Source organism: Coregonus lavaretus (genome assembly GCF_964263955.1).
Source record: "Coregonus lavaretus genome assembly, chromosome: 27".
In the NCBI taxonomy this organism is placed as follows: domain Eukaryota; kingdom Metazoa; phylum Chordata; class Actinopteri; order Salmoniformes; family Salmonidae; genus Coregonus; species Coregonus lavaretus.
In genome coordinates this window covers 7895909-7913717 of record NC_140014.1, presented here as the reverse complement: position 1 = coordinate 7913717, position 17809 = coordinate 7895909, and the positions used below count along the sequence as shown (strand labels likewise).

Below are 17809 nucleotides of genomic sequence, written 5' to 3'. Positions count from 1 at the left end.
TGTGTGTGTTTCTGTGTGTGCACTGTAGATTTCTAAATAACCATTAGTTAATCTAGCTAGCTTCAGTCGGCCATACTGTAGAGGGACAGTTGCCAAGTGCAAGTACTCTGTTAAAACCACATATCAGGGGATTACCACGCTAGATAGAATCAGCAGAAAACATGGGCCTCATGGCATCAGCTGTAAGCCAGTATAATCACAGTATAATGATGCCACTATTCACTATAAAGGCGTAATGTTTATCACAAGCTGCTACAGTGGGAGGATTGTTCACACTTCACACCACTCTCGTCAAAAGTAGTCCACTGTATAGGGAATAGGGTGCCATTTGGGATGCACGCACTGACCTGTCTAAGACTGGTAATCCTATGTGGTTGTTACTAAACCTACGGAGTTGCATACATTATCAAGGTTGAGTAGTGAGGATTTAGTGTTGTGAAAGAGAATGGGCACTTGAATGGTCGTTAGTGGAAGGGCTCGCAAGTTAAGCATTTCACTGTACTTGTGCATGACAAATAAAACTTGAATGGTCTTTTGTGAAATGGCTAAGTGAAATGTCTTGCTTAATGATGTTATTGACTGGTTGAAGCAGGTCGCTTTTTATGGCCAGGAGTTTTTCCCTGATCATTTTAGGTGGTTCACATATGGCTGTGTCTGTCTACTATTACAGTACATGTACATAGGCCTGAATGGAATAAATGCAATGATTGTGATGTGCGGTTATTGTTTTACCTAACTTACTTGAATGCACTGATTGTAAGTTGCTCTGGATAAGAGCATCTGCTAAATGATACAAATGTACATATAAAATAGAATAGAATGCTGATCCCACGGGGGGCCAGTATAAAAAAATAAATAAAAAATGTATGCACTAACTGTAAGTCGCTCTGGATAAGAGCGTCTGCTAAATGACGTAAATGTAAATGTAAAAATGATCATTCCTACGTGATCGGTTGGTTGCTTGGCTATTTTATTTTATTACTCTCCCAGTTAGATGAAGGCTTGCCAGGGAAAGGATAGAGGGAACCAAGCGTTAGTACAGTACAGTCTCTTCTCTGGGACAGCCTTGGATAGAGATGTTGTTTTTCCATGATGTCATAATCAGAATATAGACTGACTCCTCTGGCTACTGCTACTGGAGTCTATCTGAAGCCCTCTGGATGCATTCTAGAGAGAGAGAACAGCACATGCACACTCGGTGCATGCACATGTGCACGTACAGTATGCATGATTTAGTACACAATCCCGCTCAGACTTTTAACCTCTGACCCTAAGTAAGCATTTCACTGCTGTTTACGAAGCATGTGACATAAGATTTGATTTGATTCCTCTTTAAAACCAATTAAGGTCAGAGGTCAAATCCCAGCGACAATGTTACGTCCGTCATACATAGTCTATAGTAGTGTGCGTTTGTGTGTTTAGTTATTGGCTTGTGTATTGCAGTCACCCGCTGAGTTCTGTGAGAAGATACTGGCTGGAGACGAGGTGATCCAAGTCAATGACCAGATTGTGGTGAGTATTTAGTGTGCTACTTGGAGCCAAGTCTGGCCTAGACAAGCATGATGCTAATAATGATACTGAATATGACTGTTATAACATTATCTGCCACAGTGGAGAATTGATCTGATAATTATCATTATCAGAGTATATCTGAACTGCTACCGATCAAATGAGAGAGGGGTGAGCAACCATGGTCCTAGTAATGTGACTCAAAGGCCATCGGTGTTAACTGTTCCATATCGTTAATAGAATCCACATTCACTCTATTCCATTAAATAAAACATCTAATTGATTTATTGGGTTAGAAGGAAAATGGATCATAAGGAAAAAGTTAATTGATACTAGCATGGTCGCAAATCTGTTTGTGCTGTCTTGCCAGACAATGACCATAGGAGTTGGCTAGACAGCACAAACAGATCTGGGACTAGGTTAAATCAATACTGTACAACACTGGAATTTCCATTATGTTGAACGTATAGGTTGCACTGTATGTTACAACCTTGGTTTCTCAAATGACTGCCTCGCCTGGTTCACCAACTACTTCTCAGATAGAGTTCAATGTGTCAAATCGGAGGGCCTGTTGTCTGGACTTCTGGCAGTCTCTATGGGGCTGCCACAGGGTTCAATTCTCGGGCCGACTCTATTCTCTGTGTATATCAATGATGTTGCTCTTGCTGCTGGTGACGCTCGGATCCACCTCTATGCGGACGACACCATTTTGTATACATCTGGCCCTTCATTGGACACTGTGTTAACAAACCTCCAAACGAGCTTCAACGCCATACAACACTCCTTCCGTAGCCTCCAACTGCTCTAAAAACACTAGTAAAACTAAATGCATGCTCTTCAACCGAACGCTGCTTGCACCCGCCCACCCGACTAGAATCACTACTCTCGGTGGGTCTGACCTAGAGTATGTGGACAACTACAAATACCTAGGTGTCTGGTTAGACTGTAAACTCTCCTTCCAGACTCACATTAAGCATCTCCAATCAAAAGTTAGATCTAGAATCGGCTTCCTATTTCGCAACAAAGCCTCCTTCACTCATGCTGCCAAACATGCCCTCGTAAAACTGACTATCCTACCGATCCTTGACCTCGGCGATGTCATTTACAAAATAGCCTCCAATACTCTACTCAGCAAATTGGATGTAGTCTATCACAGTGCCATCCGTTTTGTCACCAAAGCCCCATATACTACCCACCATTGTGACCTGTACGGTCTTGTTGGCTGGCCCTCACTACATATTCGTCGCCAAACCCACTGGCTCCAGGTCATCTATAAATCACTGCTAGGCAAATCCCCGTCTTATCTTAGCTCACTGGTCATCATAGCAACACCCACCCGTAGTATGCGCTCCAGCAGGTATATCTCACTGGTCATCCCCAAAGCCAACACCTCCTTTGGCCGCCATTCCTTCCAGTTCTCTGCTGCCAATGACTGGAACAAACTGCAAAAATCTCTGAAGCTGGAGACTCTTATCTCCCTCACTAACTTTCGGCGTCAGTTGTCAGAACAGCTTACCGATCACTGCACCGGTACACAGCCCAACTGTAATTAGCCCATCCAACTACCTCATCCCCATATTGTTATTTATTTAGCTAATTTGCTCCCCAGTATCTCTATTTGCACATCATCTCTTGCACATCTATCATTCTAGTGTTAATACTAAATTGTAACTATTTTGCAATATGGCCTATTTATTGCCTTACCTCTATAATTTAGTACATTTGCACACACTGTATATATCTTTTCTGTTGTATTTTTGACTTTGTTTTGTTTACCCCATATGTAACTCTGTGTTGTTGTTTTTATCGCACTGCTTTGCTTTATCTTGGCCAGGTCGCAGTTGTAAATGAGGACTTGTTCTCAACTGGCTTACCTGGTTAAATAAAGGTGAAATAAAAAAAATAAAAAAACATTTATTGAGCTTGCGCAACACAAAATAACCATTGAGAAAGTCCTGAACGTGCAAAACCCACCCATTTCTCACTTTAGGCAGGCTCAAGCAAACTGAAGGTATTCGAAAGATTTCAAATACTATTTGAACCCAGGTCTAGGTCATTATAGTACTTAACTCTATATGAACTCCAACTCCCATGGTGCTCTGCTTTGTCAGGTTGGCTGGAGCAGGAAGAACCTAGTGAAAAAACTGAAGGAGAACCCCAGTGGGGTGACGCTGGTCCTCAAGAAGGTCCCGGTGTCACTGAGACGCAAAGAGCCAGCCCAACAGCCCCCCTCGCCACAGGTAGGCTGCTGGGGTACAGTGGGAAGCATACACTGCAAGCGTACATACACGCATTCACATGAGGACGCACACACACACATTTGCACGCAGGCAGTACACACGCACACACACACACCACCACCACCACCACCAGCACATACTGGACCCAGGAAACACATCCATTTAGACCTATAGGCTTTCATAGAGAGGATTCCCTCTGGATAACCTTGGATAACCTCTGGTCACGTGGGTTTATCTGTTTGTTATCCCCACTTTCAATCCTTCAGGCTCTCACCCTGCCGACTGTTTTGTCTCTGTCTGTACCGAAACACACATCACGGACATGCGCACACACACACACACACACACACACACATTTTTTCCCTCTCATACACACACACTTTTATCATGCACACACACAGCTGACTACTCCGCCACCCCTCGTTACATGACTCACGTGTCAAAGCCAGCCTGTGCCGTAGGCTGAACACTGAGACAGCAAGCCATGTGTGGGGCGGCAGGTAGCTTAGTGGTTAAGAGCGTTGTGCCAGTAACCGAAAGGTCGCTGGTTCTAATCCCCGAGCCGACTAGGTGAAAAATCTGTCGATGTGCCCTTGAGCAAGGCACTTAACCCTAATTGCTCCTGTAAGTCGCTCTGGATAAGAGCGTCTGCTAAATGACTAAAATGTAAATGTAAATGTAATGTCAATCAGTCATGTGTATTGATGCTCGCTGCCTTTAGTGCCCAGAAGCAGGTGTCCTGGTTTTGTCATTGGCGTCAGGTCCTGTGCGTGTGGTCGCGATACTCCAAACTTTGCATTTTTATAATCCAATAATAATTATAACATGTAAAATATTTTACTGGCATGGACAAATAATGAATGGAGTTCAGGGATTTTGTTGGGAATTCAGATATTCAATTTATTGTCAAATAAAATAAAATACATCTTAGAATACACTCCTATATAGATATTGTTATTATATCAGGTATTTAAAAAAATACTTTGTGTTTAAAATAAAGAAAAGTATATGTACCTAATTTGCATAACTCACACCAGGTGTATTTGCATATATGAATATTAACATCAAGGGGTGGAACAGGGCTGCAACCACCAACAACTTGTTCTATCTACCCCACCTGCACTCAGCTGAGCTGTCTAGACTGCCTCATTAATTAGTGTTGTTGTCACATTCTCTTGCATAATTTAACAAATGTGTCAATAGCAGGACACCCTCAGATAAAAAATCAACACACTTGGCTCTAGATTATACCTACTTTACATTGTTTGCGAGATCAGACATAATATCACTATAATCCGAGTGTTCATTTTCCGATGTTGCTTTCATTTCAGCACTTCTAATTGATGAACATTTCAACTATATTAAATTATTACTTTTTTCAAATCCACAAAAAAACTGTACAACCATCAAAATAGTTATCTTTCTTGACTTTCTTGTGATGTAAGTGTCGAGACGGTGCGTTAAATCCCCGATGAAGCTTTAGCGTTCCTATAGATGCAACGGAAAGACATTGTATTCCATTGAGGCCATTTCAGCCATTACCGGAGTGTGTTTGACAGGTCATTACAAACATTTCCACGGTCATAAAAGTGTGAAAGAGTCGCAGGAGTAAAATAAAAGCAATCAATCCAGCGAGATTTAAATGACAAGTGGATTTTGCACCCCTCAAACACAGGAAATAGATGGCGGAAAAAGACAGATAATCAGGTGGGCGGGGCATGCACGTTGCTAGTAGGTGTGCGCTGCAGGTGAGTGGAGGCTGAAGAGTAGGATTTTATATGGATGATAAAAGCTGCCTTTTGTCCTGAGGGCTCAGTTCAGAGACACACACTGTATTAAAAGGAACTGAGCAGAGTTCACAACTTCACACCCTATCTCTTCATCTGAAGTGGGCGGTGGGTTCTCATATTTTCTGCTGGCTGGTTTTCAGAAAGAGGAAGAGGAGGAGGAGGAAGAGGAGGAAGGAGAAGAAGAGGGCAACCAGAGACACTCTGTGTTCGAGAGAGTAGCAGCCTCGGTCAGGTCCCTGTCATTCAGGTGAGTACACACACACACACACACACACACACACACACCAGACATGAGTACTACTACTTCAGTACTTCCTCTGTGTATATATATGTAGCGCTGAAATACTCCATTTTACACAACCATTTAACATATTTTTTATCTTCATCAAATGAAGTCCAGTATTTTTCAATGAAGAGAGATGTTATTTTTTCTCCTACTTAACATATTTTAGGCAGAAACTCTTCAGTTGTTTGAGCCTAAAACCTCTTTCCTGTCTGTAATGGCTGATTTTAAAAAGAAATGTCCGAAATGTTGCCTCTCACACAACTTGTCTGACCTGTTGGAAACAGACAGCATGACTCTGTAATGGACCAATGAAGGTCATGTTGCAAATGCCAGTAAGGCTGTCATAGGCTGTCATTGACCATAATACTCGCCCACCCACAGCATACTGGAAACCAACCAGTAAATTATATTGTGTCCTGTGCTACTGTCTGAAAATCATTTGACTCACAATCTCACATTGATCTCCTATGTGAGTGGAGACGAATTCTGACTTCTGATGAGTTTTTGTTAAAATGATATATCCAGATTTAATGGCACTTTAAAGGGGAAGTTTGCCTTAAAATGAAAGTTTGTCAGTTGCTTTCATAACCTCCACAATGGTCTTACAATGATATTATTTAATATTCACCACCTCGAAAAATACAAATGTAACACATGAAGTTAGGGTATTTCCTGCTTCAGGCTTCTATGTCAATGTTATAGTTCTTGGCCCCTCCAACTCTTTAGTGATGGTGTTGTGTGTGAGACTTCCTAAACCCAGAGGCCCAACATCACGAAACTTCCGGGAACGCTTGCGAAGCAGACTGCAGACCAGATTGGGGTTTGAGAAGTCAATGAGAGAAGTGAAAAATGATTCCTTTTAGTTGTACATTTTCTCCAAATCTAAAGGCACAACCTAGATTCGAGACAATGTCTTAAGTAGCTGACCATGTTATTACTCCAACCTCATGAAAGTAACAAACTGACACGTTTTCATTTTTGTCAAAAACTATTTTACATCGAAGGAATGCCTTTGATTTGACGGCCTGCACATGCGCAGTTCGACCATTACACCGATGACGTGTTTCTGCGCATGAGCTTAGCTAGCCAACGTCACCATGACATCACCTACAAGCACGATTGAAGATTTCTATTAGAAGCAGTTTCTACATATCTTCATACTAAACCAGCTTTGGTGTTAGTGTGACTAAGTGTGCCCCCTCTTCCCCTCAATCCCAGGTGTGGTGTGCAGGGCTGAGATATAGTGTTACATTTACATTACATTTTAGTCATTTAGCAGACGCTCTTATCCAGAGCGACTTACAGGAGCAATTAGGGTTAAGTGCCTTGCTCAAGGGCACATTTACGTCATTTAGCAGACGCTCTTATCCAGAGCGACTCACCAATTGGTGCGTTCACCCTATAGCCAGTGGGATAATCACTTTACAAATTTTTTTTTTTGGGGGGGGGGGGGGGGGTAGAAGGATTACTTTATCCTATCCCAGGTATTCCTTAAAGAGGTGGGGTTTCAAATGTCTCCGGAAGGTGGTGAGTGACTCCGCTGTCCTGGCGTCGTGAGGGAGCTTGTTCCACCATTGGGGTGCCAGAGCAGTGAACAGTTTTGACTGGGCTGAGCGGGAACTATGCTTCCGCAGAGGAAGGGGAGCCAGCAGGCCAGAGGTGGATGAACGCAATGCCCTCGTTTGGGTGTAGGGACTGATCAGAGCCCGAAGGTACAGAGGTGCCGTTCCCCTCACTGCTCCATAGGCAAGCACCATGGTCTTGTAGCGGATGCGAGCTTCAACTGGAAGCCAGTGGAGTGTGCGGAGGAGGGGGGTGACGTGAGAGAACTTGGGAAGGTTGAACACCAGACGGGCTGCGGCATTCTGGATGAGTTGTAGGGGTTTAATGGCACAGGCAGGGAGGCCAGCCAACAGCGAGTTGCAGTAGTCCAGACGGGAGATGACAAGTGCCTGGATTAGGACCTGTGCCGCTTCCTGTGTAAGGCAGGGTCGTACTCTCCGAATGTTGTAGAGCATGAACCTGCAGGAGCGGGTCACCGCCTTGATGTTGGCGGAGAACGACAGGGTGTTGTCCAGGGTCACGCCTAGGCTCTTCGCACTCTGGGAGGAGGACACAGCGGAGTTGTCAACCGTGATGGCGAGATCATGGAACGGGCAGTCCTTCCCCGGGAGGAAGAGCAGCTCCGTCTTGCCAGGGTTCAGCTTGAGGTGGTGATCCGTCATCCATACTGATATGTCTGCCAGACATGCAGAGATGCGATTCGCCACCTGGTTATCAGAAGGGGGAAAGGAGAAGATTAGTTGTGTATCGTCAGCGTAGCAATGATAGGAGAGGCCATGTGAGGATATGACAGAGCCAAGTGACTTGGTGTATAGGGAGAAAAGGAGAGGGCCTAGAACTGAGCCCTGGGGGACACCAGTGGTGAGAGCACGTGGTGCGGAGACAGCTTCTCGCCACGCCACTTGGTAGGAGCGACCAGTCAGGTAGGACGCAATCCAGGAGTGAGCCGCGCCGGAGATGCCCAGCTCGGAGAGGGTGGAGAGGAGGATCTGATGGTTCACAGTATCAAAGGCAGCAGACAGGTCTAGAAGGACAAGAGCAGAGGAGAGTGAGTTCGCTTTAGCAGTGCGGAGAGCCTCCGTGACACAGAGAAGAGCAGTCTCAGTTGAATGACCAGTCCTGAAACCTGACTGGTTTGGATCAAGAAGGTCATTCTGAGAGAGATAGCAAGAGAGTTGGCTAAAGACGGCACGCTCAATAGTTTTGGAAAGAAAAGAAAGAAGGGATACTGGTCTGTAGTTGTTGACATCAGTGGGATCGAGTGTTGGTTTTTTGAGAAGGGGAGCAACTCTCGCTCTCTTGAAGACGGAAGGGACATGGCCAGCGGTCAAGGATGAGTTGATCAGCGAGGTGAGGTAGGGGAGAAGGTCACCGGAGATGGTCTGGAGAAGAGAGGAGGGGATGGGGTCAAGCGGGCAGGTTGTTGGGCGGCCTGCAGTCACAAGTCGCAGGATTTTATCTGGAGAGAGAGGGGAGAAAGAAGTCAAAGCATAGGGTAGGGCAGTGTGAGTAGGACCAGCAGTGTCATTAGACTTAACAAACGAGGATCGAATGTCGTCAACCTTCTTTTCAAAGTGGTTGACGAAGTCATCCACAGAGAGAGAGGAGGGGGGGGGCGGGGGGGGGAGGATTCAGGAGGGAGGAAAATGTGGCAAAGAGCTTCCTAGGGTTAGAGGCAGATGCTTGGAATTTAGAGTGGTAGAAAGTGGCCTTAGCAGCAGAAACAGATGAAGAAAATGTAGAGAGGAGGGAGTGAAAAGATGCCAGGTCGGCAGGGAGTTTAGTTTTCTTCCATTTCCGCTCCGCTGCCCGGAGCTCTGTTCTGTGAGCTCGCAATGAGTCATCAAGCCACGGAGCTGGAGGGGAGGACCGAGCCGGCCGGGAGGATAGGGGACACAGAGAGTCAAAGGATGCAGAAAGGGAGGAGAGGAGGGTTGAGGAGGCAGAATCAGGAGATTGGAGGGAGAAGGATTGAGCAGAGGGAAGAGATGATAGGATGGAAGAGGAGAGAGTAGTGGGAGAGAGAGAGCGAAGGTTGCGGCGGCGCATTACCATCTGTGTAGGGGCAGAGTGAGTAGTGTGGGAGGAGAGCGAGAGAGAAAAGGAAACAAAGTAGTGGTCGGAGACATGGAGGGGAGTTGCAGTGAGATTAGTAGAAGAGCAGCATCTAGTAAAGATGAGGTCAAGCGTATTGCCTGCCTTGTGAGTAGGGGGGGACGGTGAGAGGGTGAGGTCAAAAGAGGAGAGAAGTGGAAAGAAGGAGGCAGAGAGAAATGAGTCAAATGTGGACATAGGGAGGTTGAAATCCCCCAAAACTGTGAGGGGTGAGCCATCCTCAGGAAAGGAACTTATCAAGGCGTCAAGCTCATTGATGAACTCTCCAAGGGAACCTGGAGGGCGATAGATGACAAGGATATTAAGCTTAAATGGGCTAGTGACTGTGACAGCATGGAATTCAAATGAGGAGATAGACAGATGGGTTAGGGGAAAAATTTAGAATGTCCACTTGGGAGAGATGAGGATTCCTGTGCCACCACCCCTCTGACCAGATGCTCTCGGGGTATGCGAGAACACATGGTCAGACGAGGAGAGAGCAGTAGGAGTAGCAGTGTTTTCAGTGGTAATCCATGTTTCCGTCAGCGCCAGGAAGTCGAGGGACTGGAGATTAGCATAGGCTGGGATGAAGTCAGCTTTGTTGGCAGCAGAACGGCAGTTCCAGAGGCTGCCTGAGACCTGGAACTCCAGGTGTGGGGTGCGTGCAGGGACCACCAGGTTAGAGAGGCAGCAGCCACGCGGTGTGGGGCGTTTGTGTAGCCTGTGCAGAGAGGAGAGAACAGGGATAGGCAGAGGCATAGTTGACAGGCTGTAGCAAATGGCTACAATAATGCAGAGGAGATCGGAATGAAATGAACTAAACATCTGGGAGGGTAGAGAGCAGGGCCTCCCTCACCAAAAACTTCTACTTCTAACAACTATAATTGTTTCACTGAACCACCCGAACAAAAACTCTACCAACTTCCACCTTTAGAAATCAGAATTGTTGTGAACCACATCGATTCAATGTTTAAAGGAATAGACTCAACCCACTTTATTCAGCTAGCTAACTATGACACCATAGCTAACTAGCATGCTAGCATCCAAATACACACAGTTTAGCACCAACACTTGCATCCAAAAACACACAGTTTAGCGCCAACACTTGGTCACAACAAACCACCAATAGTGTGTTAACACACTAAGCAGATAATTCGTGTCCGTGTCTGTTGGCTAGCTAGCAATGGCCACTGTGTTGACCTTGTTTGAAGAACGGCTAGCTAGCTAGCTTCGTGCTACCCCCGGCACCGCCGAACAACAATGCCAACCCACAGTAACTAACCACAACAGCCCACGATGCCTAGCTATGACGCCATAGCTAACTAGCATGCTAGCATCCAATAACACACAGTTTAGCACCAATACTTGGTTACAACAAACTACCAAGAGTGTGTTAACACACTAAACAGATAATTCATGTCCGTGTCTAGTTTCTTTCGTAACGCAGCAAAAATTAAACGTTGGTTAGCTAGCACATTAACATTGGAAACAACTCTCCACCGTTGCACTAAACAGATAATTACCAATAAACGTTACCAGTAGCTACCCGCTAGCTAGCTAGCATACCAAGAGTGTGTTAACACACAAAACAGATAATTCATGTCCGTGTCAAGTTCCTTTCATAACGCAGCAAAAAAAAAATAACGTTGGCTAGCTAGCACATTAGCTAGCACATTAACATTGGAAACCACTCTCCACCATTGCACTAAACAGATAATAACCAATAAAAGTTACCAGTAGCTACCCGCTAGCTAGCTAGCCTCGTGCTTCGCCGGGCTCCGCCGTAACAATACTTAAACAATATGTAAACAATACTTACCTACAATAATTGCCTACGGAAACCTACAATAACTACCTAAATAAACTACCTACCTACGATCTAAATACATGGTTTAAGCTTTACTCAACACCATATGAGAAGCCAAGCTTACCTCCTGCTAGAGAAAAACACAACCTCTCCCGACGAAGTCTGCATCACGTAAGTCTGTGGATGGATAGTGTTAATGTGGTAAAGTATGCCCCTCTACCTGTATGTAGGGCTGCAGTTCAAGGGCCAGTGGATATCCAGCCCATGGGCCAGGAGAAATCGGAGCTGTCCAGCGACAGGGGATTGGACGGCAGCCTGATATACACATCACACCCCGTCCACCAGGGGGACCTCTCATACCTGTCATCAGGTCGGAAACCATAGACATGACCATAAATGGAGAAGGGTTCCCACTTGATAGCCAAGCTGAAAAGTCAAAATTGGCTAAATTGTAAACATTTCTGAAAACAAAATTGAGCTTTTTGGTCTTTATTTAAGGTTAGGCATAATGTTAGCAGTGTAGTTAAGGTTAGGGTTAAGTTTAAAATCAAATTTAAAGAAGATAAATTGTATAACAATTAGCCTGGGCATCCGACTTTGCAACTTGGCCAGATAGTGACAATCTGGTAGAACTTGTTCTGGGGCACATAGGCCAATATGATACGTTTTAGAAGGAATAGCCGCACTGGCATTACAATAAATGGTAATAATGTAATAATAGTTATCTTATTGATTCCCTTTTTTCATTTGAACAAGCGTCACTATGTATCGTTCAAGTAAGTATCAGAAATAAGTACAGTTTGAACTTGTCTTCAGACGACACCGCTTATCGTCATAACTTTTCAGAAGATAGCCTACCAAGGCCCTGTTCAGTTAATCTCAGCATCCAAAACCAGTTGGTAAGAAACAAGAGGAAAACAGGAAAGAACATTGAAGAATTTAGCCAATAAAGGGAGGAATTTGTCATTTTCCGCTTGAAAACCTTTCTAAATATTTTTGCTACTGAGCATGACCCTAAATACCAGCTAAAGTAAGACTTTTGGAGACAGAATGTTAGTTGTTGCATTTAGTAGTGACTGTAATTGTGCTGTGTTGTATAAAAAGTGTTCTCACCTGTGTGTGTACGCATGTGTCTGTCCTAGGAGAAGCCGAGGGTTTGGAGGGGTCCAGGCTCAGCCCCGGGCCGAGGGGAGAGGCCTCTGCGCCCTCCAGAAGTCCGTCCCCCCGGGTAATAGAGCTAGGCAGAGCCAGCATCAGTTCCATTAGTTCCTGCCCTGAGATGGGCGGACATATGGTGAGAGAGACACACACACACACAGTTTTATGGTGATGGTTATGATGGGGATGAGGTTTGTTTCTGTAGTCGCGCTCTACATGTGATGTTTTAATGTGTTGCATGTGAGCTTTTTGGAAAGACAATTTGGATAGACAATTACGTTTTTTCAGACTGAATTGAATTGAGCACAAGTTCTCTGCTGTTTTCATTTTAGGAGGATAAAGAACCAAAAAATGTGTCTAGAAAAGGTAAGTTTGGGTTTTCAAAATCAGTTTTCCTTATTTATTTAGAGTACTTTACATGTACTGTACCTATTTTCACAACCGGTATTTCGATGTGCATGAGATTGTGGTACCTTGACTTTGACACCCTCTCCCGTCGCCCCCCCACCCCCCTTAGGTACGCGTACAGCGATGAGCAGGCGGCGTGTGTCGTGTCGTGAGCTGAGTCGGCCCGAGTGTGACGGCTGGCTGTGGAAGAAGAGGAAGGAGAGCAGTGTGTTCATGACCCAGAAGTGGCAGCGTTTCTGGTTCGTCCTCAAAGGCCCCACTCTCTACTGGTACACCAGTCAGCAGGTGAGGTCCTTTGTTTTATTAGTTATAAATATTAACTGTTCTATTAACTGTTTAATTGACTGTATTAACTGTTTTATTAGTTATAACTATGTTACCAGTGCTAACCCAGTTGAGCCCCCCCAACTCCCCACACATCCCCCCTCAAAAAGGGTCAGGAAAGAAAAACCGTTAAACACAATCATGTATGATGCTTTAATATTCCAGGACTTGATAACTGTTCAGGAGGGTGCATACATAATGGTGTAGATTGTATGGTATTGTGTAGACCAGATAGGATTGTCTGTCATGAAGAAAATGGGGAATCATGGCAGCTTTATTCATGACATTTCTATCAAAACGTTTCACTTCACTGAATGTACCCCAAGTGAACACAATCTTATGAGTGTATTAATCTTATTGCGTTGACAGAGACAATGCACATGAATCAGCATTCTACACCTCATATCAATGTATAGTAAAAGTGCTTGTGTTAGCCATAAAAGTTAGTTTTCATCTGATGTCCTTGGCCAGGTTACAGCAGATAATAGACAATATGCATATATTATTATTATATTACAATATGCACATATTATACACAGTATCTCATTGGCAGGTTTATGCACATAATGTGATGGAGGACCAATAATAACATGGCTCAGAGAGTTGCATTTATCACAATGACTGTGATAATATTATTGCATTTGGTTGTGGTAGCACACGGTTCAGTTTTATCTAGCTAAACAGGTTTACACTGTGCAATGTGATTTGGCATTATCTGTATGTCTTTTATGCCTGGTAATTGTGATAAGCATTGCCTCTTATGAGGCAGTCCTTATCAAAACTACCAGGCACAAAAGACGTTAGAAGAGACGTATACTTATTTTCAACGACGTGCTCACTGTATAGAATTCTTCTACATCTGCATTGCTTGCTGTTTGGGGTTTTAGGCTGGGTATCTGTATAGCACTGTATACATCTGCTGATGTAAAAAGGGCTTTATAAATACATTTGATTGATTGGAAATGCAGTAGCCTGGTTAAAGTGGACTGAACACTCGTAGGGTTCAGTGTGGAGTAACCAGGCTATAATGGCTGCAGTAGTTGTGGTTGATTAACCTATTTCTTTCTTTGTCATTGTCAGGAAGAGAAAGCGGAGGGCCTGGTTCAGATCTCCAGCTACAACATAGAGGGTGCAGGAGAACATAAGAGGAAGTAGTGAGTACCCTTGTCGGATAGAGTGTCTAGTGTGATAAGACAAGTTATTTACCCATCTGGGTTTAAATAGGATTTGAAAATCTGTGCTTGAAATCTGGCACAATAGAATCATCCCGACTATGAATATCCCATCCATCTGACACTCCAGACAGGCTCAAGCAAATGAAATATTTGGAATATTATTTTAACCCAGATTTGGACTTGACCTATTAACCCTTGCATTATTAGGTTGCAATGCAAGCCCAGTGTAATGTACAGTACCAGTCAAAAGTATGGACACACCTACTCATTCAAGGGTTTTTCTTTATTTTTAAAAATTTTTACATTGTAGAATAATAGTGAAGACATCGAAACTATGAAAGAACACATATGGAATCATGTAGAAACCAAAAAAGTGTTAAACAAATCAAAATATATTTTATATTTGAGATTCTTCAAATAGCCACCCTTTGCCTTGATGACAGCTTTGCACACTTCGCATTCTCTCAACCAGCTTCACCTTTTCCAACAGTCTTGAAGGAGTTCCCACATATATGTTGTGGTCCTCTGTAGCTCAACTGGTAGAGCATGGCGCTTGTAATGCCAGGGTAGTGGGTTCGATCCCCGGGACCACCCATACCTAAAAAATAAAATATGCACACATGACTGTAAGTCGCTTTGGATAAAAGCGTCTGCTAAATGGCATATTCTTTTTTATTATTATTATGTTGAGCGCTTGTTGGCTGCTTTTCCTTCACTCTGCTGTCCAACTCATCCCAAACCATCTGAATTGGTTTGAGGTCGGGTGATTGTGGAGGCCAGGTCATCTGATGCAGCACTCCATCACTCTCCTTGGTCAAATAGCCCTTACACAGCCTGGAGGTGTGTTTTGGGTCATTGTCCTGTTGAAAAACAAATGATAGTCCCATTAACCGCAAACCAAATGGGATGGCGTATCGCTGCAGAATGCTGTGGTAGCCATGCTGGTTAAGTGTGCCTTGAATTCTAAATAAATCACCGACAGTGTCACCAGCAAAGCACCCCACACCATCACACCTCCTTCTCCATGCTTCACGGTGGGAACTACACATGCAGAGATCATCTGTTCACCCACACCGCGTCTCACAAAGACACAGCGGTTGGAACCAAAAATCTCAAATTTGGACTCCAGACTAAAGGACATATTTACACCGGTCTAATGTCCATTGCTCGTGTTTCTTGGCCCAAGCAGGTCTCTTCTTATTATTGGTGTCCTTTAGTAGTGGTTTCTTTGCAGCAATTCGACCATGGCCTGATTCACACAGTCCCCTCTGAACAGTTGATGTTGAGATATGTTACTTGAACTCTGTGAAGCATTTATTTGGTAACTCTAATGAACTTATCCAGCAGAGGTAACTCCGGGTCTTCCATTCCTGTGGTGGTCCTCTTGAGAGCCAGTTTCATCATAGCGCTTGATGGTTTTTGCGACTGCACTTGAAGGACTGTATACCCCCCCCCCCCCACCCCCCACCTTGTCACAACACAACTGATTGGCTCAAAAGCATTAAGAAGGAAAGAAATTCCACATTTAACTTTTAAGAAAGCACACCTGTTAATTGAAATGCATTCCAGGTGACTACCTCATGAAGCTGGTTGAGAGTATGCGAAGTGTGCAAAGCTGTCATCAAGGCAAAGGGTGGCTATTTGAAGATACTCAAATATAAAATATATTTGGATTTGTTTAACGATTTTTTGGGTTATTACATGATTGCATATGTGTTATTTCATAGTTTTGATGTCTTCACTATTATTCTACAATGTAAAAAAAATTAAAAATACAGACAAACCCTTGAATGAGTAGTTGTGTCCAAACTTTTGACTGATTGTGTATATTGTCTTATATATTTTCCTTTTATGTTCCCCTAACCCTACCACCCCTCCCCTAATTGGAGTAAACTAATGAACAACAACACTTAGGCTTCTACTTCCAGCTTATACATACTATGTATATTTTATGGTCACAATGTATTTTACAATAGTTATTTTTATTTGTTTTTAATCCCATCCTTTAGCTACCCTCAACCCCTCCCATCCATCTCTGAAGACCATCCATTTTTTATTTCTATTTGCCATATAGTTCTGAAATGTTCTTTTCTCATTGTTTCTACAGATTGAAAATAAATATTTTTGCTAAAAGTATTATTAAATTATTGATCAATTGACAGACTTTAAGTCACCCAGCAGGGCTATTTGCAGAGTTAGCTCCAGGTAAATGTTGCAATACTTCAGCCATTCCTGAACCTGTGACCAAAAACAAGCTACATATGGACAGTACCAAAACAAATGATCTAATGGTTCTCTCTTCGCAGCAAATTCTGTAGAGCTGGGATGGTTGTATCCCCCATATACAGTGCATGCGGAAAGTATTCAGACCCCTTCTCTTTTCCACCATTTGTTACGTTACAGCCTTATTCTAAAATTGATTTTTTTAAATCCCTCATCAATCTACACACAATACCCCACAATGACAGTGAAAACAGGTTTAGACATTTTTGCCAGAAAAAAAAAGATACGTTATTTACAAAAGTATTCAGACCATTTGCTATGAGACTCGAAATTGAGCTCAGGTGCATCCTGTTCCCATTGATCATCCTTGATATGTTTCTACAACTTGAGTGGAGTCCACCTGTGGTAAATTCAATTGATTGGACATGATTTGGAAAGGCACACACCTGTCTATATAAGGTCCCACAGTTGACAGCGCATGTCAGAGCAAAAACCAAGCCATGACGTCAAAGGAATTGTCCGTAGAGCTCCTAGACAGGATTGTGTCGAGGCACAGATCTGGGGAAGGGTAGCAAAACATTTCTGCAGCATTGAAGGTCCCCAAGAACACAGTGGCCTCATCATTCATAAATGGAAAGAGTATGGAACCACCAAGACTCTTCCCAGAGCTGGCCGCCCGGCCAAACTGAGCAATCGGGGTAGAAGGGCCTTGGTCAGGGAGGTGACCAAGAACCCGATGGTCACTCTGACAGAGCTCCAGAGTTCCTCTGTGGAGATGGGAGAACCTTCCAGAAGGACAACCATTTCTGCAGCACTCTACCAATCAGGCCTTTATGGTAGAGTGGCCAGACGGAAGCCACTCCTCAGTAAAAGGCACATGACAGCCCTCTTGGAGCTTGCCAAAATACACCTAAAGGACTCTCAGACCATGATGAACCCAAGATTGAACTCTTTGGCCTGAATGCCAATCGTCACGTCTGGAGGAAACCTGGCACCATCCTTACGGTGAAGCATGGTGGTGGCAGCATCATGCTGTGGGGATGTTTTTGAGTGGCAGGGACTGGGAGACTAGTCAGGATTGAGGGAAAGATGAAAAGAGCAAAGTACAGAGATGCTTAATGAAAACCTGCTCCAGAGCGCTCAGGACCTCAGACTGGGGCGAAGGTTCACATTTCAACAGGACAACGACCTAAGCACACAGCCAAGACAACGCAGGAGTGGCCTCGGGACAA

The 17809-nt window shown here is 44.0% G+C and overlaps 1 protein-coding gene across 1 annotated transcript in view; it reads left to right on the top strand.

Annotated features, from left to right (window-relative positions):
- LOC311102746 (connector enhancer of kinase suppressor of ras 1-like) overlaps positions 1–17809 on the top strand; it is a 111883-nt gene that overhangs the window by 71652 nt on the left and 22422 nt on the right. Inside the window, exons 8-15 of the mRNA XM_084144131.1 lie at positions 1444–1512; positions 3621–3749; positions 5680–5786; positions 11520–11659; positions 12432–12583; positions 12780–12813; positions 12965–13140; positions 14260–14333. Coding sequence (XP_084000257.1) covers positions 1444–1512; positions 3621–3749; positions 5680–5786; positions 11520–11659; positions 12432–12583; positions 12780–12813; positions 12965–13140; positions 14260–14333 — 881 coding nt within the window. The remainder of the gene's footprint in view (positions 1–1443; positions 1513–3620; positions 3750–5679; positions 5787–11519; positions 11660–12431; positions 12584–12779; positions 12814–12964; positions 13141–14259; positions 14334–17809) is intronic.